The sequence below is a fragment of the Melozone crissalis genome, unplaced genomic scaffold (assembly GCF_028551555.1).
Source record: "Melozone crissalis strain CALT ecotype California unplaced genomic scaffold, PUWL_Pcris_2 ptg000132l_1, whole genome shotgun sequence".
In the NCBI taxonomy this organism is placed as follows: Eukaryota; Metazoa; Chordata; class Aves; order Passeriformes; family Passerellidae; genus Melozone; species Melozone crissalis.
Window position 1 is genome coordinate 1,614,541 of NW_026535905.1, and position 24,253 is coordinate 1,638,793.

At 51.7% G+C, this 24,253-nt stretch overlaps 1 protein-coding gene across 2 annotated transcripts; it reads left to right on the forward strand.

The window, feature by feature from the left end:
• Positions 1-409: 409 nt before the first annotated feature.
• On the forward strand, positions 410-23,792 carry ATOH8 (atonal bHLH transcription factor 8). Of its 2 annotated transcripts, none has more exons than XM_054293260.1 (3): positions 410-844; positions 14,991-15,186; positions 22,997-23,792. In XM_054293260.1, the coding sequence occupies exons 1-3, from the start codon at positions 410-412 to the stop codon at positions 23,083-23,085; spliced, it is 720 nt and encodes a 239-aa protein (XP_054149235.1). In that variant the 3' UTR covers positions 23,086-23,792. The 2 variants fall into 2 exon arrangements, with proteins under 2 accessions (XP_054149235.1, XP_054149236.1); XM_054293261.1 differs by having other exon boundaries at positions 14,991-15,182; positions 22,994-23,080.
• The last annotated feature ends 461 nt before the right edge of the window (positions 23,793-24,253 follow it).

The window sequence follows — 24,253 nt, forward strand, 5'->3', positions numbered from 1 at the left end:
TCTCTTCCATCGCATGGAAGAGCGAGATTAAAGAAGAAAGTGGGAGTGGGGTGGGAGGGGAGGGAAGGGAAGGGGGGGTAGGGGGGGATGAACAAAGGAGATTGGCAGCACAGCTGTTTTGGGAAGAAAAAAAAAAAAAAAAAAAAAAGGCCAGCCTTCCTGTTTCTTTAAAGCCGCTCATCTGCGCGGCGGCCGGCGGCGGGAGGCAGGCGGGCTGTGCGGGAGCTGCGCGGAGCTCGGAGGAACGCACGGACGGACGGAGCTCCGCTGCCCGCCGCGGCCCTGCGCGGCGGGCGCAGATGGGCGGCAGCAGCGGCAGCAGCAGCGGCAGCAGCAGCGGCGGCATCGGGAGCGGCGCAGCAGCGGCGGAGCGGCCGCGGCTGAGCTTCGCCGCGCAGCGCCCCGCGCCATGCGGAGCGCGCCGCTGGCCGAGGGCGAGCCCTGGCCGCGCCTGTGCCCCGCCGAGCTCGGCGGGCTGCGGCGGCTGCGGCGCAAGCACGGCGGCTGCAAAAGTTTCCGCGTGGAGCTCAAAGTGCTGAGCGGGCGGCGGACCGCGCTCCGCGCCCCCCCCGCGATGCCGCCCCCCGCCGCCGCCGCCGCCGCCGCCGCGCCGCCCGCCTGGGAGCCGCGCAGCGCCGCGCTCGGCCCCGCCGCCGCCGGCAGCGCCTTCCCCGCCGCCCCGCCGCCGCCGCCCGCCGCTTCCCCGCGCCCGCGGCCGGGAGAGGCGTCCGGCGTCTCGCCCGAGATCAAAGCGCTGCAGCAGACGCGGCGGCTGCTGGCCAACGCCCGGGAGAGGACCCGCGTCCACACCATCAGCGCCGCCTTCGAGGCGCTGCGCAAGCAGGTACCTGCCGCCGCCCGGGCACCGCTCCGCCCGGCCCCGCGGGGGCACCGCGCCGCGCTCCGCCTGCCCGGCCCGGGCTCTGCCCGCCGGGACCCGCGGGGTGCCCGGGGAGCGCCCGCGCTGCCCCGGGGCCAGGGGAGGTGAAGGGCCGGAGCCGAGTGGCCGCCTGACAGGAGGGGAAGTCGGTTCAAAATGCCTGGAAGTACCAACCCTAGAACTGTGCTAACGCTCAAGATAAATAAATAAGGGCTTTTAATTTGCTTGCAGTTAGAAAGTTTTGGACTTTTTTTTTTTTCTCTCTCCCGGAGGGGGAGTGGTGTAGACAGCGAAAAATAAAACAAACCCGATAAATCCCTCCCGAGGGAGAACAGAGTTTGTAGAGAGGCGCTTGGTCAAGCTGGGAGCTGGGGTGATGCTCCTGTACCTAGAGCACGTGTAGTTGCCAGCTGTGCAGCTGCGGTGAGCTGCCCCAAAGGGATCACCGGGAATTTGGGCAGCACCGTGCTCCTGTTGACGTTGATCCCTCAGAGCCCCTGGGGTTCTTGCAGCAGCCTCTGAAGCGTTCTATGTGCCCTGTGTGCCAGGGATAGCCAAGCTGAGCTGTGGTCCTCCACCAGTTAGCTTCCCATGGCTTTTACTGTAGGCTGTGTTTGAAGTGTGTCTTGTGCTGAGCTTTCTTGCTGAGAGGATTTGAAAATCCTCATGGTTGGCTGTAAAGGATATGTTCACAGTGTCAGGGTGGCACTTTTGAAAGGTAAATGAAAGGTTTTGGTCAAAATCCTTCCATTTGGTCAAAATCCTCCATTACCTGCCCCGGATGAGGAGAGATGCATGGAAGCCACAAGGCTCTTGTATGTTCTGCACAAGGATAAATCGGTGTCCTGGCCCCTGTACTCAGCCTTCTGTGCATGCAGGCAGCGTGTAAAGTGCAGTGATAGACAGAGATGTGCTGTCACATTGGGCAAGCCCAGCTGTGCTGGCTTTTCTGCCTTTCTGTTAAACGTTGATGGGACTGTTCCAGGTGTGCAGGAAGGAGGAGATGCACAGGGCTCAGGGTGGTAAGCTGCAGATGAGGCTGTGAGAAGTGTTAAGCATCACCTCTCCCAGGATGGTCCCTCCAGCTGGTGGGAGCAGCGTGCTCTGCTTGCAGGGGAGCTCACGCACACAGGCTTTTCCCTACCATCTTCTGGACATTACTAATCTGAGCCATTCCCCAAGTGTGCTCACTTTAGGACTCAATCTGCTGCCCTGCTTAAAGAAAATCTGCTTGTTCCTCTCTTCAGCATGCTGCCTGGAGCCCTTCTCAATGGCTGCTGTCTCCTGGGTGGTTGCACCCCAAGAGTTAATCCTTTCCCGTCATCTACTTTGGCAAACAGATTTCAGGGGCTGAGACCAGGGCTGTGTGTCAGGAGAGAATTGCTGGTGAACAACTAAACTAGAGCATTTCTGATCAGTGTGCAGTGATGGGATCTCACTGCTCCTGTTATAATCCCGGTAATCCAGTGTGTGCTGGGTGCTGTCCCCCGGTGCTGAGAGGTCGCCCCTTGTCTGTGCAAACTCCAGACTTGATATATTTTGTTCCTGTGAGCTGCTTCCATATTTCAGTTGTTTGGTGACTGCGTGTAACACGCCTGGAAGTGTCAGTCTGATTCTCCATGGATAGACATCTACACCACCAAAACCGCAAGGGGAAGTAGCACTGATTTCCCAAATCACTGGCAATCTTGTTCTAGGCTGAGCCTCAAGCACAAGTCAGGCAGGCAACAAATTAAAGCTGCACTCTTTTGGGAAATGGGCAACTCTTGAAAAGCCTCAGATTCCTGGCCTTGGCCCTGTCTCTATAAATCTCTTCAGCCATGGACTCAGCTGGGAGCCCAGGGAGCCTGGAGAACAAGCTGCCGTCCTCTCCTCCCGTGAAAGCCGCTCTCTAGGGTCAGCACAGGAGCGAACTGGCCGAGCTGTGCTCGCTCTGCAGAGAGAAAGAAATCATTCTCTGGGACATGTTTGCCACGAGGTTTTCCTAGCAGTTTGCTGAGGGGTGGGCTGGCTGTCCCGACCATCATTGGATGACATTTGTATTCATTTCTTGTTGGGCTGCCAGCGGCGCGCCGGGTGCCGTCGGTGACATCAGGTGACAGCCAGCTTCATTGCACACACGCACGGCGCCGCTGCCTTGGCACTCGCGTCATCCGTGACGGCAGAGGGGATTCTGGGGGGCTGCTCACATCGGGGGACAGGAGGGTCCTTTCTGTCACACCTTGGCCAGCGGGTGGGACGCAGGGTGTGGAGGTGCCCTGGTGGAGGTACACGCAGTAGGGAGGCTTTCTCAGGGCAGCACCGCCTTCCCACAGGCCAGGGCATGCCAAGGGCCTTCAGTCCCTTGAGAGAGTCAATCCCTGCGTGCTGTCTGCTGCAGGCCTCCCCTCTTGTTCCTTGGTTAGTCCTCCGTCCCCTCCTTGTCATCACATATCAGGCTCTTAAGCAGCTGGGAGGCTTTTCCTGAGGCGCTGAAAGTGATCCGTCCCTGCAGACAGGAGGGCGAGGAGCAGGGGATTGTGCCGTGCCTGCACACGGCCCACCCTGGCCCCACGCTCCTTTGGCTGCGGGTCAGGTGCTGCCTGTGCAGCTGCTGGCAGCAGGAGCCTTCCTCAGCCACCGGTACCCAACGCCCACAGGTGCCATCCGTGTCCCTGCTGGGTGCACGAGTGGAGATAGCCATCCTCACTGGCACACGTGGGATAAAACCCCAGTGCTGCAGGATCAGACCCACCACGGCCACGCCGTAGGGAGCCCATCCGTGCTTGCTGAGGAGGAGGAGGAGCAGGAAAGGGAAGTCATGGCTCTCTGCAGGACACTCTCCCTGTCTGAGCGGCCCACCCGAGGGCAGGCGCCTGGCACACAGCAAGCGCAGCGCACAGATGGGCTGACGGCGGCGTCCCGGCGCTCCACAGCTGCCTGCATATGGCACACGTGTTTTGGCTCGTGCTGGCTGACTCTCCAGATGGCAGGAAGGGGTGTGGGTGCTTTTTTTTCCTCCCAGTTCTTGGTGGAGGAAGAGCCAAACGCAGTTGTTTCACACAAGGCGAGGCTAACCCAGAACCCAGCCATGTCCCTGAGGACTGAGCTGTCCCCAGCTTGCCTCGGAGGCCAGGGCCCCTCAGAGGTGGGAGGCAGGCGGGCAGCTGCCAGCTCTGGGAAGCTGCCTGCTGTTGGGAGAGACGTGTCCTTGCCATTGTGTTCACCCTTGGTGTCACAGCCACCAGGAACGAGGATTTCTCTCCCTCTCTGTGTTGAGCTGCTGTACACCCTGCTGCCTATGCCATACAGCCACAGCACTGAAGTTGGACTGAAGAGCAGATGCTCCTGAGAAACAGCTTCTTCCCCCTGGTCTTGGTATTTGTGGTCTTCAGCTATTAAGTCTGGAAGAGATTTCTCCCCCTTAGTCCCCCAAGTATCATTTGTCCAAGTGATCTTTCCACTGACAGCAGGCTCCTGAGGCAAACTGGAGTTCTCCTTGGAAAACACTGACCTGCTCTGAGGCACTTGGAGGTGGTGAGATACTTCTGCTGTACTTGGCTGTCCCTCTGCTGCTGCCTTTCTGGTGTCCCTGTGACTGGGCAGCTCCTGTCCCTGTGACTGGGCAGCTCCTGTCCCTGTGACTGGGCAGCTCCTGTCTGCAGCGCTGCTCTCCTGCGCCCAAATGCCCTGGCAGGTGCTGGTCAGTGAGTTCTTGCCCTGCCCTGGCTGCTGCAGGACCCTCTGCATGTGACATGGGGGGTTGTCACTTCCATCCTTTTCATGTTCCTCTCCCTGCCACGGTGGGTGGTCAGAAACCCAAACATCTCTGATGCAGACAGAGACAGCACTGAGTTCACAGGGACCTGGGGTCACCTTGTCCTCCATGTGAAGATTCCTACCCATCTTTTTCATGTTCAAATTCATGGAGTGGTGCAACTGTCTGGAGGAGACAAGATGTGACAACAACATTGCCTATCTTCAAAGCAACTGTTGTCCATGCAGAGCAATTCTGTCTCTTTTTTCTGTCTGCAAATTCCTATTGGCAGCAGGAGACTCATCCTCCAGCAAGTCCCATCTGTGAAACTGAGCCACTGTAATTTTTATTGCAGTATGGCCTTAGCCACCAGGTTTGCTGCTGGAAGCCCTGGCCAGAAGGGAATTGTGCTGTTCACCATGAGAGTGCATGGACAGCCAAGCAAACCAGTATGTTGCACTCCCAGGAGCTGGGACTGAGCTCCTCAGCTGTGCTGACAGACCCTAAGGTGGCAGCAAACTCTCCCTGGATGGATGGAGACGACCAGAGCAGCCTTCCTGATGTGGAGCCTGCCTGGGCTTGCACATCTGGTTTGTCTCTGGAGCGCTGCTGTCCAGCTCCTCCTGAGGAGAGTGATGCACGGAGCCACAGCGAGCTGGAGTCTGTGCCGGGAGCAAACGTGTCCACAGACATTTATCTTCCCCTGAAGTGCTCCGGCCTTTGCCTCAATCTTTTCACCACCACGTTGCCAGGACATTCTCTGCCTCAGCAGCTGACAGCCTCGCTCGCTGCACTCGGGTGGGTTCTGGAGATGCTTTAGGGTTTTATAGGGCTTTTTAGCTGCTGGAATGGAGGTTTTCCCCCCACACAGGGTTTTCCCTTTCACTCTATGCCTCGGGCATGCACATGGCTGCTGTGGCTTGCTGTTAAATCAGTGCAGAAAAGTCCCTGCTCCTTCCCATGGTGGGACATCAGGAGCAGAAGCCTCAAGGCTGCAGGAGGAGATTTTGTGGCTGTGGGCACAAACTGTCTGCAGGGGTTTGAAGGGACAAACCAGGCAGTAAATGGAGGAGCTGTGGCTTGAGCCACGAGCCAGCAGAGGCTGAGGCTGCTCTGTGGGTGCATCATTCCGTGCTCACCCTCTCTGTGTGCCATCCCAGGGGTGGCTGTGGTTTGTCACCTCTGCAGGCGGGACCCTGCATGTGACCAGTGTCACTGACGTGTCCTGGCTGAGAGCTGTCCCTGGTCACCTGCTGACATCTGCCAGCCCCATTCCCAGTGACTCATCCCTCTGTGATCCACCAGCAGGAAACCCTCGGGTGCCTTAAAACCCAGCTGCTGTAGGCAAACCACCCATTGAGCTCTGGGAGTGAAGGCTGGGCAGGAAGGTTTGGCTGTTGGAGGGATGCAGCTGGACTTCAGGAGAGCAGGAGCATCTTCCAGACACAGTGTGCAGTGCCAGTGCTGTGTGTTGTTGTCACTGAGCAGCCCAGTGTTAACCAGAGCATCTCCGTGGCTGCTGCCAGCCCCAAGTGACACTGATGGATATTTGGAGCCCAGAGTGGGGCAGCCCTGTGGTTAACAGCTAAAGAAGATGACAAAATACTGCCCTGAAGCAACACAGGAGGAAAGAAAATAAGGGGGAAACCAAACAAAAGGACAAAAATCCTGAAAACAATGGCTGTGTGTCACCAAGAACAAGGCTTTTTTGCTCCCTTGGCTGCTGTCTAGCTGATTTTATCCTTTGCCACAAATCCTGCTCCTGTCAGGAGGTGTTTGCTCTGCCTGCTGCAGCCACCCTGAGTTAACCTCTGTGTTTTCTTATGTCTCCCACTGAAATTGGAGAAAAGAATCTGCTTTTCTCCATCAAGCTTTGACTCCAGCCTCTGCTCCCTGCCTTAATCCACTGTCAAATTCCTTTCTGGGCTGCATGGGGAGGTGGGACACTTCTCAGTGCCTTGCAGAGATCTCCCCAGGCTCTTTGTTCCCAGCCTGCATCTCCTTTGGTCAGTGCCATGTGTGTTTCCCAGGTGATGTATCCCATCCTGGTCCTGGTGTGCACTGTCCCCTGTGCCAGGCAGGGACGCAAACAGAGCCATGTGTGTGCTGTGGGAGGTTCTGCTCCTCTGCAGCTGCCAGGGGCTCAGGGTGACAGCAAGAGAGGGGAAAATGCTGTGGTGTCCAGCAGTGGCTGGTGGCTGAACAGTCACCAAATCCAAGCTGAGCTAATGCCATTATCTCCAGTGGAGCTTGCTCTTCTATTTATCAGAGGGTTTGGATCCATTGGACCTCAGAGATGCATATGGCCACTACTAAACTACCACCCAAAAAAGTGTTTCCCCACTATAGTGCAGCCCCTTTCTGAGGAGATTTTCTGTGCCCAGTAGCCCTGGAATTTCTCTTCTGATAACCCCAGTAATTGTCTGTCTAGTTACTGTTTTGGGGAGTGGTTCAAAGAACCAGCAGTAAGGTAAGAGCGTTTCTGCAGCCCAGCAGTGTGATATTTTGTGATATTTTTCAGGCATGATACTGAGGGGATGTGCTGTGTGCCCCGAGGACGTGCAGGTGGCTTTGGGGGAGCAAAACCTCTGTGGGAAGTGCAGGACAACTGTCCCAAAGGGAGCAGAGCCGGCCTGGGGCAGCATTCACCAGGCTGCCATTTGGAAGGGACTCCTGGTGAACTCACCCAGCACCACACCTAGGTTTTGTCTGGAGGAAGCCAATTCGTGCTCCAAGCAGTGAACTCATGTTTGTGCAATGTGAGCGACGGGGAGCCAGGAGCTGGGAGGGAAGCAGGAGCTGGGATGTTTGACAGCCTGGACCCACCCAAGAGGCAAAGGCAGCTCGGTCAGCACTGGGGCTCCTGCCTGAGCGGTGCTGCTGCTGTTCTTGGTGGCATTTTCCAGCTGGGTTTGGGCCTGGGCTGAGCACTTTGCTCCCCGTGGTGAGGCAGGGGTGAGGCTTGCTTTCAAACTGCTGGGATTGCATTGCTGTCCCCTTGCTGCCACTGCATTTGGGGGCAGAGAAAGCAAAAGCCTCTCAGAGCCATGGCATGGAGTAGCTGCTGGAGTAGAGCTCTGTGGAACATCTGACACTGTGACACCAGGGATGGTCAGGGGAGGGGACTCTTCCCCTCTGCTGTGCTCTGCTCTGTGGGACCCCACTGCAGTGCTGCATCCAGCTCTGCAATCCTCAGCACAGGAGAGATGTGGATCTCTTGGGGCAAACATAGAGGGGACCACCAGGCTGATCAAATGAATGGCTGAGAAAGTTGGGATTGTTCAGCCTGGAGGAGAAAAGGTTCTGGGAGGTTTTTTCAGCCCCTTCACCCCTTCCCATTAAAGGAAGACAAACTGTTGGGTGCACCCTGTTGTCATAGGCATAATGGTTTTAAACTAAAATAGAGTAGATTTAGACTAGATATAAGGAAGGTTTTTGCGATGAGGCTTGTAAAACACTGGCACAGGTTGCCCAAGAGAGGTGATACATATCCCATCCCTATAAACATTCAAGGTCAGGCTAGACAGGTCTCTGAGCAACCTGATCCAGTTAAAGATGTCCCTGCACGCTGCAGGGGGCTGGACTAGATGACCTTTAAAGGTCCTTTTCAACTCAAACTGTTCTGTGATTCTTTGGGGCCCTTTTCCCGCAGCAGTTCCATCTATCCACACAGCAAGATCTGGCTTTAGATCTGGCTGGGTTCAAACCCGAGGGTGCTGCCCCAAAGGTCCAGGTCAGGGTAGTGAGCACCAGAGGAGCCATGGGTGGGTCCTGGTTGCTGCTGTGCTGCAGGAGGGATATTTGGGAATCAGCTCTGAAGGGATCTGGTAGGACTGTGAAAGGATGTCTCAGGAGTACTTGCAGGCTTTTTTTTCCATCCTACAGCTGTGTAAGTCATCTTTGTCCCACCTGGAATATTAGAAGGACAAGGTAGGGAGGCCAAGTCCCCTTGCTGGTGAACCTGAACCAAGTCATCAATGAGTCCTGCAAGCAGCAAAAGGACCCATTTGTGTTCACTTCACCCCCAGAACTGGGTGGAAGGAGAAAAGGGCTGGCTCCAAACCCTTCCCAAAAACAACCTACATCTTAAACAGAGCCAATGATCTTCTGGGCAAGGCCTTCAGCTTGCTAAGGATCTTACTCATGGAATCACAGAAGGGTTTGGGCTGGAAGGGACCTTAAAGATCTTCCAGTTCCAACCCCACTGCTGTGGGCAGGGACCCTTCCTCTAGCCCAGGTTAATCAAAATGACATCCAGCTTGGCCTTGGGGATGAGGAATCCTTTCAGGGATGAGCATCCCCACATCCACAGCAGCGCTACAGATAATTTGAGATCATGCAAGAGGGGCTTCCCCTGTCAGGGCTGACAAGGCAGGGACGCTGCCAGTCCTCTGCCCCACCCTGCCACTGTTGCCCCAAGGTGCCTGAGCCCCAGGAAGTGTCTGACTCACCCTGGGCTAGAAAGGGATGTGCAACAGCCAGGACTGTGAAGTACTGGACATTCATATGAACCTCTGGAAATGTTTTTGGCAGGAAGCTCAGCACAAACAATGAGGCAGCGCCGCTGGGCTGCGTGTTGGGATGCAGGGAGAGGCGGCCAAATGTTTTCCTGGGGGAGGGGGGCAAGGAGAGGGGCCCTGATATGTTTTAACTCCCAGCATAAGAAATAAACCAGATGAATTAGCAGGCAGGTAAATTCAGCAGCTTATTATGGCATGTGGAGGAACTAGCTGTCAGGAGGGCTTGGCTTGTGCTGCATCTCAAACTCTGCCTTAGAGCAGTGCCTTACAGCTCTACCCTGTCCCATCTTCCCTGCTGGGCCTGGGGGGCCCGATTCTGCCCTGTGTGACCTTCTGTGGAGGGGATCTGTGCACGTCTGTGCTGCTAAACCACATTTGGAGCACAGTCCCAGAGGCATCTGGACCCCCAGCACTCAACACCCTTCTTTACCCCAGCATTTTCATGCACTGTAAAAGCAGGCTTGGTTTCACAGATGTTAGCTGTACAGGTCCAGAGGGTGTTTATGGAAATGGTATCTATTTTATAAAGACAGAGCTACACAGAAGCTCAATGATGTGAACTGGCTTAATGCTCCTAAAGTGCACAGGATGCTCCTGGTTGTTCCCTGCAGAGCCATCACAGTGAACACACTCTGTACCCTCATCTCTAGCCTGGTTCCCCCTGGCTCTGAATGGAACTGCTCCGCTGCCCCATTGAAGCACTGAATTCTGTTCAGTTCAGGCATGGGGAGCAAGAAGGTGACAGAAGGGAAGGGTTTGGTGCTTGGCAGGAGCAGGACAGATACCTGCTCACGTTCCTGCCTGAACATACTGTGTCACCCTAGAGATGGGTGACACTTGTGCCCTTTCACCATCTCCTGCTTTCCCCAGGCTCCTCCTGCAGCCTCCTCCCCTGTGCCATGTCAGAACCAGCCCTCAGCCCCTGGCTGTGGTGGGTGACAGTGATGCTCTGGGGAGCTGCAGTGGGTCCCTGCCCCGCTCAGGAGGGCTGGCTGCAGGTCAGGAGCACAGCAGCCTTCCCACGGACTTCAAAGGGAGCATCTCTGGTTTTCCAAGGGCGCTGCCTCCGAGTCTGAGAGGTCACGGATAGACCAGACCTGTAGGTCACTTCCCTTTCTGTTTTCCTGCCAAAGAAGGGCTCTTCTGCTCAGGAATATGTCCCAGGAGCATTCATCTTGCCTTGCTTCAACTCCTGCCAGCCTGGGGATCGCTGATAAGACCCATGAGACTCCGCAGAGCCCTTTGCAGACACAACTAACAAACATCCTCTGGCTGGAGCTCTGGTCCCAGCTCACTCTGTGCTGACGTCCCAAAGCTGAGGATGGTGCTGGTGTCCTTGCCTTTCTCGCAGACAGCTGCATTCCTCAGGGCTGGTGTGAAATTTCAGTTGCGGTTCCTTCCTAATTCCTTTTCATCATTGCAGATTTCGCAGGCAAGATGGTGAGCTGTGCTGCTGCTCCCCAGAGACCAGTGAGGTCAGATAAGGGAAGTATTTCCATTAACTGCCCAGGAACTCGAGCCTGGTTCCCCCTGGCTCTGCATGGACCTGCTCCGCTCACAGCTGCCCCATTGAAGCACTGAATTCTGTTCAGTTCAGGCATGGGGAGCAAGAAGGTGACAGAAGGGAAGGGTTTGGTCCTTGCCAGGAGCAGGACAGATACCTGCTCACGTTCCTGCCTGCCAAAGACCTGTGTGGAGGCTCTGTGGGAGCTGGCAGGGTTACACCGGCAGGGCCACACCAGCCTCAGGTGTTTTTCCCACCTCTAAAACACTCTCTCTGTTTTAAGTTGGATTTTGAAGATTTCTGTGTGTGTCACTGACACCCCTTACTGCAGTTTGTACAAATCTGTCCCCTCGCTCCTGTAGACTTGGTGTTAAAGAAGAGGTAATACCAAAGTTACACACAGACACACTTGGGGAAGTTTTGGCTCAGGTTTTGAACTAAGTGGCTCATTCCTCTCTTAATTTCCCATGTTTAATTCAAAAGGAAACATTAAAATGGCAGGAGCTGAGCCAAGACAGGGAGGGTTCCTATGAAATAGTTTTTCTAACACTGTTACCATGGCAAAAAAAACCTCTTATCTCCTAATGCTGGAGCCCTGCACCCATCACAGGAGTATCTGGACACCTCAAGGTGAAACTCTTCCCATGGGCATACAGGCAGTTTGGACGTTGTTGCAGCAGTGTGGGAAAAGTGCTGTGTAATCCCAGATGAGGGTTTTGTCAGCTGTGCTAGCACTGAAATCTTCCTTGCCTTTTGTAGCAAACACGTCCTACAAAATAGTTTGGGTTTTGTTTTGTTTTTTTTTTGTTTCCTTAAGAAAAAGAAAAATCCCAAAACACAAAAGAAAGAGCAAAACAGATGAGGAAAGGAGACATTGGCCTGCCGGCTCGTGTTGTAACTGGACAGCGTCTGTGCATCAGCCTCAAGGATTTCATGGTCTATTTTCCTTCCACTCAATTTAACTTCCCTCTTGCTCTAATTCTGAAATTACTCCCACATTTCACTGAATCCTTCCATTTTAGTTTCCGTCTTGCTTTGTTCTTCCCTGGTGCTGTTTGATCTGGGGTCTCTGCTTTCCCTGTGCTGGCGTCCAGAGAGCCCTGGGTGTTCCTGCTGCTGCCTGCAGCTCTTGCTTTAAAAGAACTCAGCTCATTGCATCTGGGGACCAGGTACTGAGGGCAGGGGCATTGCTGGGAGCAACAAAAGTGAAGGCAGGCATTTAGAGAGAGGTTTTGTCAGACAAAAAGGGGCTCTGAAACAGAATATCCGTGATGTCCCTGCTCATTGCAGGGGGAGTCTGGACTAGGGGACCTTTAAAGGTCCCTCCCAACCCAAGCTATTCTGTGATTCCTTGTATTTTCAGGGGTATCAGTGGTAAGTGGTGCGTATTAAAAAAAGGCCATTTGAAGTTTTATGGCTGGTTTCTGGAGAGGCACCTCAGCCACATCACAGCTGCAATCCTGTGTTCAGTTTTGGGTCCCTCTTTACAAGGACATTAAGGTGCTGCAGCGTGTCCAGAGAAGGGCACAGAGCTGGGGAAGGCTCTGGAGCACAATTCTGATGAGGAGCAGCTGAGGGAGCTGGGGCGCTCAGCCTGAGAAAAGGAGGCTTGGGGGGACCCTCTGGCTCTGCCCAACTCATGACAGGAGAGGGCAGCCAGGTGGGATTTGGTCTCTTCTCACAGATAACAAGTGACAGGACAAGAGGAAATGTCCTCAAGTTGTGCCAGGGAAGGTTTAGATTGGATATGAGAAAAATATTTTCACTAAAAGTGTGGTCAGTCATTGGAACAGGCTGCCGAGGGAGGCGGCAGAGTCACCATCCCTGGAAGTGTCCAGAAAATGTGTAGGTGTGGTGCTTGGGGACAGGGTTTGGCAGTGCTGGGTTAGTGGTTGGAGCCCATGTCCTTAGGGTGTTTCCCAGCCTAAAGGATTCTGTGTGTTGTACAAGACATGGCCCATAGGGTCAACAGCACTAAAATCCTCGTGCTCTTGGGTGAGGGTGAGCCAAGCAGCCAGTGTGGATTTCCATTAGCACCATGGCAGAGTGTTCCCTGGGGAAGAAGAAACCAAACAGCTTGGCTGGGAGTGCGGGCCGGTGGTCAGTGTAGAGGCAGGGGATGGTGGGTAGGGAAACTGGGCCGGTTCCTGCAGGGAGGGACATCTTGGTTGGCAAACCAGGATCTGACGCTGCGCTCAGCTCTGCTCTACACAGGGAATGTCAGGTTCCACCGCCTGAAACTGTGGCTGTGTGAGCTGTGCTGAGGTTCATGACTCTGAGTGATGAGGTAATCATGTGGCAGAAGAGGTGAATACCACACAGATAAAGTGGAGTGATGCATATGGAAAAACCCATACCAGAGTCCACGTGTGAAGTGGTAGACCCTGAATTGACCATTATTTCAGAGAAGGGAGACCTTGGGGTTTCTCTAGATGGTTCAAGGAAAGTCTCAGGTCAGTGTCTGGCAGCAGTCACAAATCAGATCAGGAATTAGGAAGAAAGGAACATTAAACAAAACAGAGAACATAAGCATCTGTTAGATACATGCACCCACAGCACGAACACTTTGTGTTGTTCTGATCATCTCATCTCCAAAGGGACTGGGAAAGGTTCAGGAAAGAGCAGCAAGGGTCATCAAAGATATGGGATGGCTTCCATAGAACTGTCTGCTGAGCAGGATTAATCTTTTTCTTTTGGAGAAGAGGCTGAAAAGATGATGATGAACTGAAAAACATATGTCACACAGGAGGTGAATAAATATCTGTTGTCCTCTCTTCTACAGAACTGTAGTACCTCAAGGGAAGACAGTAGGAGCCAAGTTCAAAACAAGCAAAAAGAGAAAAAATTTATATAGACTGGAGAGAACACTTTGCAAAAAGATGTTGTGGCTGCTGAAAATCAACAGGGTTGGTTCAGCTTACCACACCAAGTTCATGGGCAGAAAAGATCTATCGTGGGTTGCTAAATTCAGGAATGGCACATCTAGCTGTAGTGATGGAGGTGATGGTAGCTGGAGCCTGACAGAACACTTGCGGAAATCCTGTGTATGCCTGAGCTGTTCTGCTCCTCCTTTGGCAGCTGTGTGTGGGTGCTGTGGGGTTTGTGGAGGGGCTGAACCCATTTTACCTTCTGTAAAGTCAGGGAAAGCATTCCGGGGATGTTCCCATCTTTGTGTCCTGTGGAGGAGAGAGAAGCTGAGGCATGGGCATGGCAAGAGGAAACAGAACTCCCCAGCCCTAAGCTGAGTGTGACACCCCAGAGGGCTGTGGAGAATGGAGACTGGCATGGAGGCAGGTGGTGGAGAAACACTGAGGTGTGCCAGTGATTGATGATGTGAAGGCTTTGACAGGTGCTCAGACAACCTGAGGGGCTCGGATGGGTTTCAGATGAATGCACAGCTTCAGTTTCCTGTAGGCAAGAGACTCTTGCTCATTAAAGGCTGAGTGACCTTCAGCAATTTTACAAACTAGAAAATGGGGTGCCCAAGCCTGTTGGATTCAGAAGACCTCTCTTTAAGCTGGACATATTAAAGTTTTATGCCTAAAATCAAGTGCAGAGGTAGCGTTTTTATAGATCATGATTGAAAAGCAACCCACCCTTCTGCAGCAAGAACCACAAACTGCTCAGTTATTGAGACCCATTCAGAATAGTTTGAATCCTTCAAATGTTTCACGTTGTAATAGAAATCTTTAAGGGTGAAGCAATAAATTGCATGAGATGCACCCAGCTCCCTGAAACAGGCTCAGTTTTGGTCTCTTTTGTGGGGTGAGGTACCATGATGGAGTGTTAGAAATTAGAACAGGTAGAAATTACTGCTCGCTCAAGGTCCTGCTACTCAACAACATTGTGTTTTTGCATGAGCAGAAACTCAAAAGTCACAATTGATGATGTTTGAGCACAGAAACAATGGGTTGTGATATAACTGCTCATACCTTCTTATTGCCTTATTCTGCAAGACCTGTGATGACATGGGAGCTGATTGTGGGGAGTAACTTGCTCAAGACAAGTTACTGGGAGGCGTGGGGATGCAGGTTTCTGAGAAGCAGGGCCTCCAAGAGGCGACCTGAGCAGCAGGCAGATGTCCTGGGACATATCCTGCCATCACATTTTAAGCAGAACTGCCCTGCTGAAATCAAGAGGCTTCATGCTGCTTTCATCCCCATGGAGATCAGCAGGGGAGTTCTTCTTAAAAACCTGTTGGTACCATATGGTATTTTTTCACTAGAGTTTCTATTTGTGTTAAAACTGCTAAGAAAATAACTCAGAGTTGTTTTGTCATGCTTCAAGCGAGATGTTTTGTTTATCTGGCCTAATTTTTAATTATTTCTTTTTCCCTGTTGCCCTTTCTAGGTTCCCTGCTATTCTTATGGTCAAAAGTTGTCCAAACTGGCCATCTTGAGAATAGCCTGTAACTATATCCTTTCCCTGGCCAGACTAGCAGACCTGGATTACAGCGCTGACCACAGTAACATGAGCTTCTCTGAATGCGTGGAGCAGTGCACTAGGACCTTACAAGCAGAAGGAAGATCTAAAAAAAGGAAGGTATGTTACAGCCTCTCCCCCAACTCACCCCCTAAAAAACGGCAAAAGTTACAAAAGGGAGGGGAAAAAAAAACCAAAAACAAAAATCCAAAGTGGTGTCCTTCTTTTCTGAGCCTTGTGAAATTTGCCTCGCATTTTTTATCCCTCGCCTTTCTCTCTCTCTGTGTTTTTCTCCTCCATCCATCTGATCTTGTAATAACCACATTCCTCCCTAATCAAAAGCTTTTCTCTCCTCCCCGCTCTTCCCCTCGTTAGTCGCCCATCGTGTGTTTCAGCACGAGCTGATCCCATTAAGAGTCATCTTGGGACTGTTACTTGTTAAACCAAACCTGCCTTGAGTCGCCTTTGGGAGCCTGTGAAACGCTGTCACCCTCCTGTGTTTTCTGTTTTGTTTAATCTCACACTTATCTCTGAGAAAAATCACCCGACAACAAAAAAAAAGGTAGCTGATGGAGACATTATATGTATAAACACATTAGTAAGATGTATGACCTGAAGGACATGTGGGTATCTTGAGGAAACAACGTTAAATCTAATTATGCCTTGCATTCCTTTAGGTTACTTAACACTGAACCAATTAGGTGAAATCATCGTCAAGCGGTGGGAGGAAGAAGCAGAGCGTTCTGCCAGTTTTCCCCTCAGAGAGTGACATGGCTGAATTAAAGGAGTGATTGATGTCTTTGTTCAGGCTTTTATGACAAAAAGAGTTTTGTAAACTTGAATTGAACTTCCCCCTGCTCCCTGAGCTTGCTTGTCAGGCAGGATAATAAATCAGCAGGATTTTAATGGATGAATGGGCAGCTAAGCTGGGGAGCAGGCTCCTTCCCCGGTGTTGTTAAGATCTGCCTCTGATTCGGGCAGGTTTCCTCACTTTTCCTCCTCTTCAGCCCAACAAATCATCCTGCAGCAGCTCTGTTTATAAATAAACACAATAGCACACTCCCTGTTGCTTCCTCTGGCTGTCAGGGGCTGTATTGATGCCCACGGAGCAGCAGTGCCAGGCAGGGAGAGACACAGCCCCACGTGCCCACAGCTGGCAGCCCTGCCTGGGGCTGGGAGGTGTGGGGCAGCTCCAGGGCACGGCCCCAGACTGGGGGTTCACCCTGGGCTCTGTGGTGCCACAGGCAGTGGTGTCCCAGGGACACTGAAGTGGTGCTGCCAACCCTGGGGCAAGCTGAGAGCTGGTTCTTGGGTCTCCTCTGCAAGTTAAGATGGGAGAGGAGAAAAGCATCATTTTTGGGGCTTCAGCAGGTTGCTGGTTGGGTCTGGGAGCCCCTCTCCATGTCAAGGAGAGGATGAGCATCCTTTGTGAGGCTTTAGTAGATTGCTGTTTAGGTCTTGGGTGCCCTCCCAAAGTCACAATGGAGGGAAGGAAGAGAATGAGCATCCTTGATGAGGCTGCAGCACATTTCTGGGCTGCTCTTCAGGCTTTGGGTGTCCAGTGGGCTGAGACCCATTGTCTTGGCATATGTAACCCAATGCAGGCTTAAAGACAGAAAACAAGGAGCCAGATTTTAAATGGCTCCAAATCCCAGGATGTTTACATCTGAGGGTTAGAGCTGGGCCCATCCTTAATTTAAAAATCAAGTGAAGATTTAAAAGCCTTCCATTTACGGTGGTTCCTTTCAGAGTGGATGCATGGAGAAAAGCCCCAAGCCAACCAAGAGTGCCTGAACAATGAACTCTACCAGGGCAGCTCCCAGGCACCACCAACCCACAGAAACAGCATCACCAGGAGAAAATCTGCCTTTTCTCCACGTTCTTGAAGGACGCCCAACCTGAACCTTCTCCAAAAGCCCCCTTAGAAAAGAAAGCCAGGCTTGGTACCCGAGGCAGGGTCTTAGTCCCTGCTCTGCCTTGCTTTTCTTGCTGGAAATGATAGTTCTGCTGCCAGCTTAGGGCAGCCCCAGAGCACACAGATTCCCTTAAGGACGACAAGTACAGTTTTATTTCCAGCAGTATTGGCTCAGGTGATGGCAGGAGCTCATCCAGCTGCTGGTGAAGCCAAAACCAGCAGGTACCACTGAGTAACTCTGGTAAACCCCAGTAGATGGGAGTGGGGATGCAAAGCCTGGGCTGGGAGGACTCATCTTGCACGTCTCCCTTTCTCCTTGAGCCCAGCAGATGGTGAGCTCAGGGGAGGAAAAGGCTGTTGTCAGAGGGCAGTTACAGATGTGGGATGGCTGTGCAGCCGGTCCAGGCTCTGGGTGTCAGGTGGTGGGGAGGGATGTCTCTCCTGGGGGGTCTCACACGGGCAAATGGATGAGGATACAATGGCTTGGCCCAAAATCGCTGCTCCCTCATTCACGTTGAGATCGGCTCGTTTCTGTGAGCTCTGTGTGGTTTTAATCAGGTCTCTGAAACCACTGCTCACTGAGCAGTTCCTCCGAATTATCGGCTTTGGGGTGGTTGTTATTTTGTTACTGTTTTGTTTTGAGTTTCCTTTTATATTCTCTCTTAAAAAAATCCCAGCGATCCTGAGCGCAGACCTCCTTGAGCTGCACCTTAGGTCCACAGCACCCTTATCTCCTGTCATCTCCATTTTATTGTGTGTCTGCCTCTCTCTCAGCTCTCTGCTTGCAATGTGCTGTGGCACCGTGATCTTTTCACACAAAAAAGTAGCTGGTTGGAGTTTGTTTTGGCAGGCAGAGACTCCAGATGTTGCATTTGCTGGATTGTGCATTGCCTTTTGCTTTGTTTTTGGGGGCAAATTATCCTGTGTCCCTAACGCTAGGTTGTTGTTCATATTTTGCTGTTGCAATAGGAAATTTACTGAGTGGTTTTATCCCCCCCCACCCCCTTCTATTCTCATTTTGTTAATTAGAAAAGTTGGCTTTAGTTTTTCAAAGTTGACTAGAAAAAAGAAAATCCCCTTTTCTGTCCTGACCACAGTTATAAGGTGATTTTAGTTCTTGCAGTTGAGGGTGTTTGGTGATGGGAGATCTCATTTATAAGCAACGAAGGAGGCTTCAGTTGCCTTTTCTTAAAAAAGAAGAAAAAAAGCTGCCTGTGGGGGGGTGGTGGTGGTGAATTCTGATGATAGTTTTCATTCCTTAAAGCTGCCTCTTGCTTGGTTATAAATGATCTGGACTAAGCCTCGTCCTCAACCGTGCACCCAAGAGTTGCACCACGTTGGAGATCTGGGTTGCAACACCCTCAGCAGAGCCCCAAGTCCTGCAGGGGCCACGCTGATGTCCTGGAAAAAGGGGGGGAATTGCCTTCAGCTCCGGCCAGGAGCATTCTCCAGCAGCACAGAGAAAGGAAAGGCAGCAGCAGCAAGAGAAAGGGAAGGCCAAGTTTTCCTTTCCCCCAAGGTACCCTGTTTCTGCATGGCACAGGATCCTCAGTGGCCAGGGGGTATCTGAAAGCCTCACAGGGATTCTTTAGTGTTTGGGGTCCAACTTGCTGCTCCCAGAATCTCTTTTTTCCAGGGCTGAATCCTGGTGCCCTGCAGGAAAGCAGCTGAGGCTCAGGATAAGGGTGTAGGGTGCATGGCTGGGGGCTCTGCCTGTTATTTGTAGGGTACAGAGCTGTGCATCAGAGCCCCCCAGCCCCACAGGATCTGACCCCAAAACTGTGGGGCAGGGCTTCATTCACAACCACAGTCACTCAGTGCACACGGAGCAGGATCCAAGCAGGGACCAGCACCCAGCACCCCAACCCCCGTGACGAGGCTCCTTTCCCTTCCCCTCGGGATCAGCCGCCGTGCTAGGCCGCAGCGTCGCGGCGGCCATGGGAGCCCAGCCGGAGCAGGGAGCGATGGGTGAGGGATATTTTCTCTCTCTCTCCCTCTCTCTCTGCTCCATCCTCCCCCCGTGGCGGCTCTTCTGGCAGTCTCAGACTCCAGATGTTCGGAGCGCGAGCTGGGAAGTCCTGCTGGCGCCACTTGGGGCAGAGGGCAGGGGAAAGGCACGCGAGCTGGAACCCGGAGTACTCAGTCACTGCAGGACTTGGCGCATTCCCCAGCTCGCTGCTGGCACATTCCCCAGCTCTCTCCTGGCCATCTGTTCCAAAAAAACACTTTCAGAACCTCATCATCACTCAGGATACAACACTGCGAGCAGCTGTTAGCGAGGCAGAAGGGGAGGAAAAAAAAAAGGAAAAAAAAAAAAAAGAAACACACACACACATTTAAAAAAAAAAAAAAAACCAAAACCATGCGAAAGGTCTCTTTGTGAGAGAGGAAACTGGGTTATGAATAACAGGCGAGCTGTTGGAGCTCAATAAAAGTTTTCGGCTGGAATTTAGTTTCTTGTTTTTGTGCCTGTGTGTGTGGATGAGCACAGACGCAAGGAATTAAAAATTAAAAATAAGCTGTGTATATGTCTTTTCCCAGATAATTAAACAATATAGAAACATATATGGAACAAAAAGCTTCTCTGTTGCAGCCTGCTGCACTAAAAGGGGTGACATTATGTATGTCATTATTGCATTATATAAAATAGTTATTGTGGTGTTGTGCCGTGCCTTGATGCCCCCTCATTGCTACTTTGCTAAAAGCATAGCTCCTGCTGTAGGTAACACTTATTCCTGCTGAAAAAATTAGAAGGAGGGTGTTCTGCAGGCGTATTTACCTGCAGGAGTGAACAAGTTAAGGGTTCATATTATAAAAGAGAAATGGTAGTGGCAGACTTGATTTGTACAGCACTGAAACCATTTGCTTGGAGCATATTTTTTTGATAACACTGTATCATGACTCGTGATTTATTCTGACAAAGCCCCGAGATAAAGCCACAGCTCCCACCCCCTGGTTTGTGTGGCTGATCCTGGCTGCAGGGTCTCGCTGTTATTGATCATCTGATATTGATTATCAGAACCATTCAGAGCCAGCACAGTAAAACCTTGATGATCTGCATGGCATTTCTTCCTCGTGGCTTCCCATCCTGTGTGGGGAGGAGGGAGGGGGTCTCATAATGAGATTCGACCTGCCTTTCCCCTGCAGTTTGCCTTAGCAGAGGCTCCTCTTTAAAAATAGCTTCATTTCCCTGCTCGGACTTGCCGGCGAGCGCGGGCAGCCAGCCAGTCTGATCCCCACGGCCGCCAGCTCCAGGGAGGAGCTGCACCACAGGAGAGCCCAGCCCGGCCTGAGCCGCCCGTCCCTCTGCCTGTCTGCCACGGGACAGCATCCCGGGGGCACGGAGGGGACCTGGGTCTGCCCGGCCATGGGGTATCCCTGCTGCGTGCTGGGTGAAGGATTGCCCACCCAGGGACCTGCTGAGAAACACGGCAGTGAGAGGGTAGTGAGGTTAATTTGTTTGTCACTTGTGCATTGCATGTCCCTGCGGCCCAAAACAAGGATTGCAGGTGGGGCACGGGTGCTAAGGCTCGTGAGGAGTTCATGAGCAAGATCACCCAACTCTGGACAGGGTACCCCAAGGGCACTGCACACCCTGCATCAGCCCACTGGGGCACTGAGCATCAGGACCCCAAAGAGCAGGGCCCAAAGCTTTTCCTTACAGAAGGATGTGATGTGGGACTCAGTACCCCAAAGAGCAGGGCCCAAAGCTTTTCCTTACAACAGGATGTGATGCGAGACTCCCCTGTTCCATCACAGCACCCCAAAAGCCCCTTTGCTTTAAAGGATTTGCTCCCTTGGTGGGAGCAGGATCCCAGCATAGGATCCATCCCCTCTGTAGCAAGGGTGTTGCCAAGAATAGGGTAAGATCCACCCCACAGATATTGGGTAACTGCAGCAGAAGGAAGATGTGAGTAGAAGAGACAGGAGAAGCCCTGGAACAAAGGCTGACTCAATTCCAGAAGTGCTTTGATTTATGGAGATTGAAATGCTCCAGGATGCTGCAAACTCACCAAGGTCATTGGGCCAGTTGTCAAATTCAAGAGCCATGGGAGTTCTGATGTTATTAGTTTGAAGCAGACCCAGGCTCATAAATCTGTCTTCAGAGCTCCTGGCTGAGTGAAAAAGGGTGGAGGGGGAAATAAAAGCCTCTTCCCACCACACATAACCCATGGCCAAGCGTTGGGCAGTGCCTGGGGACCCGTCCAGTGGTGCCAGTGAGGTGTGCTGAGCATCTCCATCGTGCTGCAGGGGGATCTCTCCATTCCCCTTCCCATTTCCTGTGGCTGGAAGGCACAGCACAAATGCCCTGGCCTGGTTTGTGCATATTGCCTCCTGTTCCCCCATGGTTGATCTTCCCCAGCTGCAGAAGCTTCAGAGCAGAGACCTGGCCCTGAGACTCCTCCTCCTAAAGCCATCCTGCTTCCCCAAACCCACAAATGCTTTTGATCTCTCTGCTGTCTTTTAATGTTAATGAGAGCAGTCATTGCTTCCCTTCTTTCACATTTTCTTTCCCTAGGTAAATGTGGGATAAATTAAACAACCAACTTTTCTATTACAGGTTATTAATATACATTACATATTGTTGAAGGGTCCCAACAGAAACATTGGCAATGCATAAGGCTGTTTGTCATTCTCCCACCTGAACCTCATTTATTCAACATCCCAAATAAAGCCTTGAATCGGAGCAAGTTCCTACATTTTCTCTGAGCAGCTCTAGGTAGGATTGTCCAGAGACAACTCCAGGAATCTGGGGTCCAGCAGACACCAGCATTTATTGCATGGAGGATGACCTGGGTGCTTTTAGTGAAACATTCTTATCAAGAGAAACCTTGATGGTGCTGGGGCAGTCCTGAGCTTCCCTGGGTCTGCACTTGACAGGAGAGGGTGAAAAGGTGGATTTTAGGTTCCCCTGTCCCTTAGCCTGTCATGGATGACCAGCTGTAATCGTTGATCTCACAGCAGCTGCCCTAATGATTGCCATAAATCAAATAAATACCAGCAGGTTACCAGTATTTTATACCCTGATGTTACAATGTCCAGGGATGGAAAAGGACAGGCAGTACAGAAACAAAACTGACTGGGGAAGAAAGTTTTTCAGGCCAGGCTTTAAGGAGTTTGACCCTGTTAACACTGACAGAAATGTGGCTGACCTGTTCAGGGAATTGGTGACGGTGTCCAAAGGACTTTCAGAAGCTGTACTGCACCCTGAAAGGTTCTTAAATCCACTGGCAAAAAGCAAGAAACGCTGGTAGCACTAGCTAAATGTGATCTCATTTCCAAGTTTCTAATTCCTAAGTTATTTAAAAGAGGATTTAGAGCCCACGTGATGAAGGCAGTTTGGACAATGGGGATGTGATCTCATGAAATCCTCAGGCCCTGAGGATTTTCTTCTGTTTTGAACTATGTTAACCATTGTTTGTGGGATATTCGTGGGGCTTATTTTAATGCCGAAGGGGGTTTAGATGAGATTTCCTTGTCTCAAGCTGCCACGGTTTGGAGTTGACCATTTTCCTATGGACCTGGCCGTAATATTCTGTAGCCCAGTGTAATTTCCCAAGTCATTGCCACAGCTGTGACAGGTACATGGGACAAGTTGCAGTCCCACAGACCGAGCGGCCATGCCTGCAGAAAACTCAATGCAACAGCTAAAATGTGGAAGGAAAGCCCATCTCCTGCTTAAACCCTTCTAGCTGCCACTCCTTTGCTTTCTGAGATCAGCTCCTGAACTGAAAATAGCAGATATTTGCCATCACTTCTAATTATTTATTTTTTTCAGCAGGAGTTGGACCCAACACCAAATTACTGTGTTGTTTTCCTTCCCCAAGCCTTCCTCTTCCTGTCTGCCACTCCCTGTCCTCTGGGCAGGCTCTGTCCTCCGCTGTGGCACCCACAGATGGCTCCAGTGTGAGCCCAGCTCTGGGGCATTGCAGATCCACGGGCAGCGGTCCCCAAGGACGGTGACACGGTGACACCGCGTGCTCACTGACCTCATGGTGCTTCTCTCTCCTTCCAGGAGTAACAACCAGCAAGGGAGGATTCACAAGAGCTTCCAGCCAGAGCTACGTCTGGTCTTGGCAAAGGTTGCACCATCCAGATGAAGACTGAAAGCGGCTTTTTTGCAGAAACCCCTACTGGAGATGACGATTGGCCAAGGAACTTTCTTAATCTCTGGAACAGAAAGGAAAAACGGAAAAGGAAAGGAAAAACAAAAGGACAGGGATGCTTCTTATTGTTGTTAAGCCAGCCACCTTTTCGTACGTGCAATTTATTTAGCACTTTTCCCTTTGCTTAACTGGGAAATGTTACCCTCTCAGCTCATGTGTACAGTAATTTTTTGTTGTTGTTGTTGTTGTTGCTGTTGTGCCAAAGATTTGATGGAGCTTCTACACTGTGTCTTATTTTTGCCTTAATGTTAAACCTTTGAGCCAAAGAAAAGTCAGAGGAGCCATTCAGATCGTGGCAAGCAGGCCAGCCAGCTGTGGGTGACAAAGCCCAATTTCTGTACCCTTCTGTGAGTTACCTCTTATTTCTGCAGCCTGCTCTTCCCTGGAGCCAGCATTTGGTGTGGGCAAGAGCTGGGACAACACCAAACCATGCTGTGGTGTTCAGGTTTGCTTCTTCCTTTGAGCTACTCTGTAGTTCTGCCTTTTGGGCAATTTCCTGATGTTCCTGCCTGTGTGACACATCCACAGGGTAGAAATACTGACACGAAGTGAGAGCTGAAACAGGAGCTATGAATTTATTTTTTTTTAATAAAGAAATAAAATTAAACAAGCAAAAGCAAAGTGCCATGTAAAGCAAAGAGAGAGAGAGAGCAAAAAAAATAGAAATCATAAGAAAGTTCAGCCAGGCAGAAAGAAGTGCAGCAAAACGATTCAGCCGGTGTTTCAGGTTTGTGAAGTCGTTTTTTCCATGGGGTTTTTCAAGTGGTCAGAAACCCGTGTAATGCAAAAGCATTTGAATCCTATACTGTACCTTTCACTTCAAATTGAAGTAAAAAAAAAAAGAGAAGAGATGGAGAAACATTTGCTTGGAGTAAGCAGACTTTATAGGTAATGCAGTTCGTATGCAGGACATCTGCTAATGATGGAGGGACTGAGCTCTGTGTTCAGGTAAAAAAAAAATGAGTTTCCAAACCAAGAAGATTTACATGTTTTGTTAATCCCAGGGGGAAATGCTGCTGTTATTTGTGAGGCCAGATTCACATCCTGGCCCTCAGTGTGAATCAGGTTCCCTCTCCTGTGTCTGACTTGCTCCAGTGGGGTCTGGCCCA

Coding starts and splice junctions, on each gene's coding strand:
- ATOH8 (XM_054293260.1), top strand. CDS start 410: ATGCGGAGCGCGCCGCTGGCCGAGGGCGAGCCCTGGCCGCGCCTGTGC. Junction 845..14,990: donor TCGAGGCGCTGCGCAAGCAG/GTACCTGCCGCC, acceptor TGCCCTTTCTAG/GTTCCCTGCTATTCTTATGG. Junction 15,187..22,996: donor ATCTAAAAAAAGGAAGGTAT/GTTACAGCCTCT, acceptor TCCTTCCAGGAG/TAACAACCAGCAAGGGAGGA.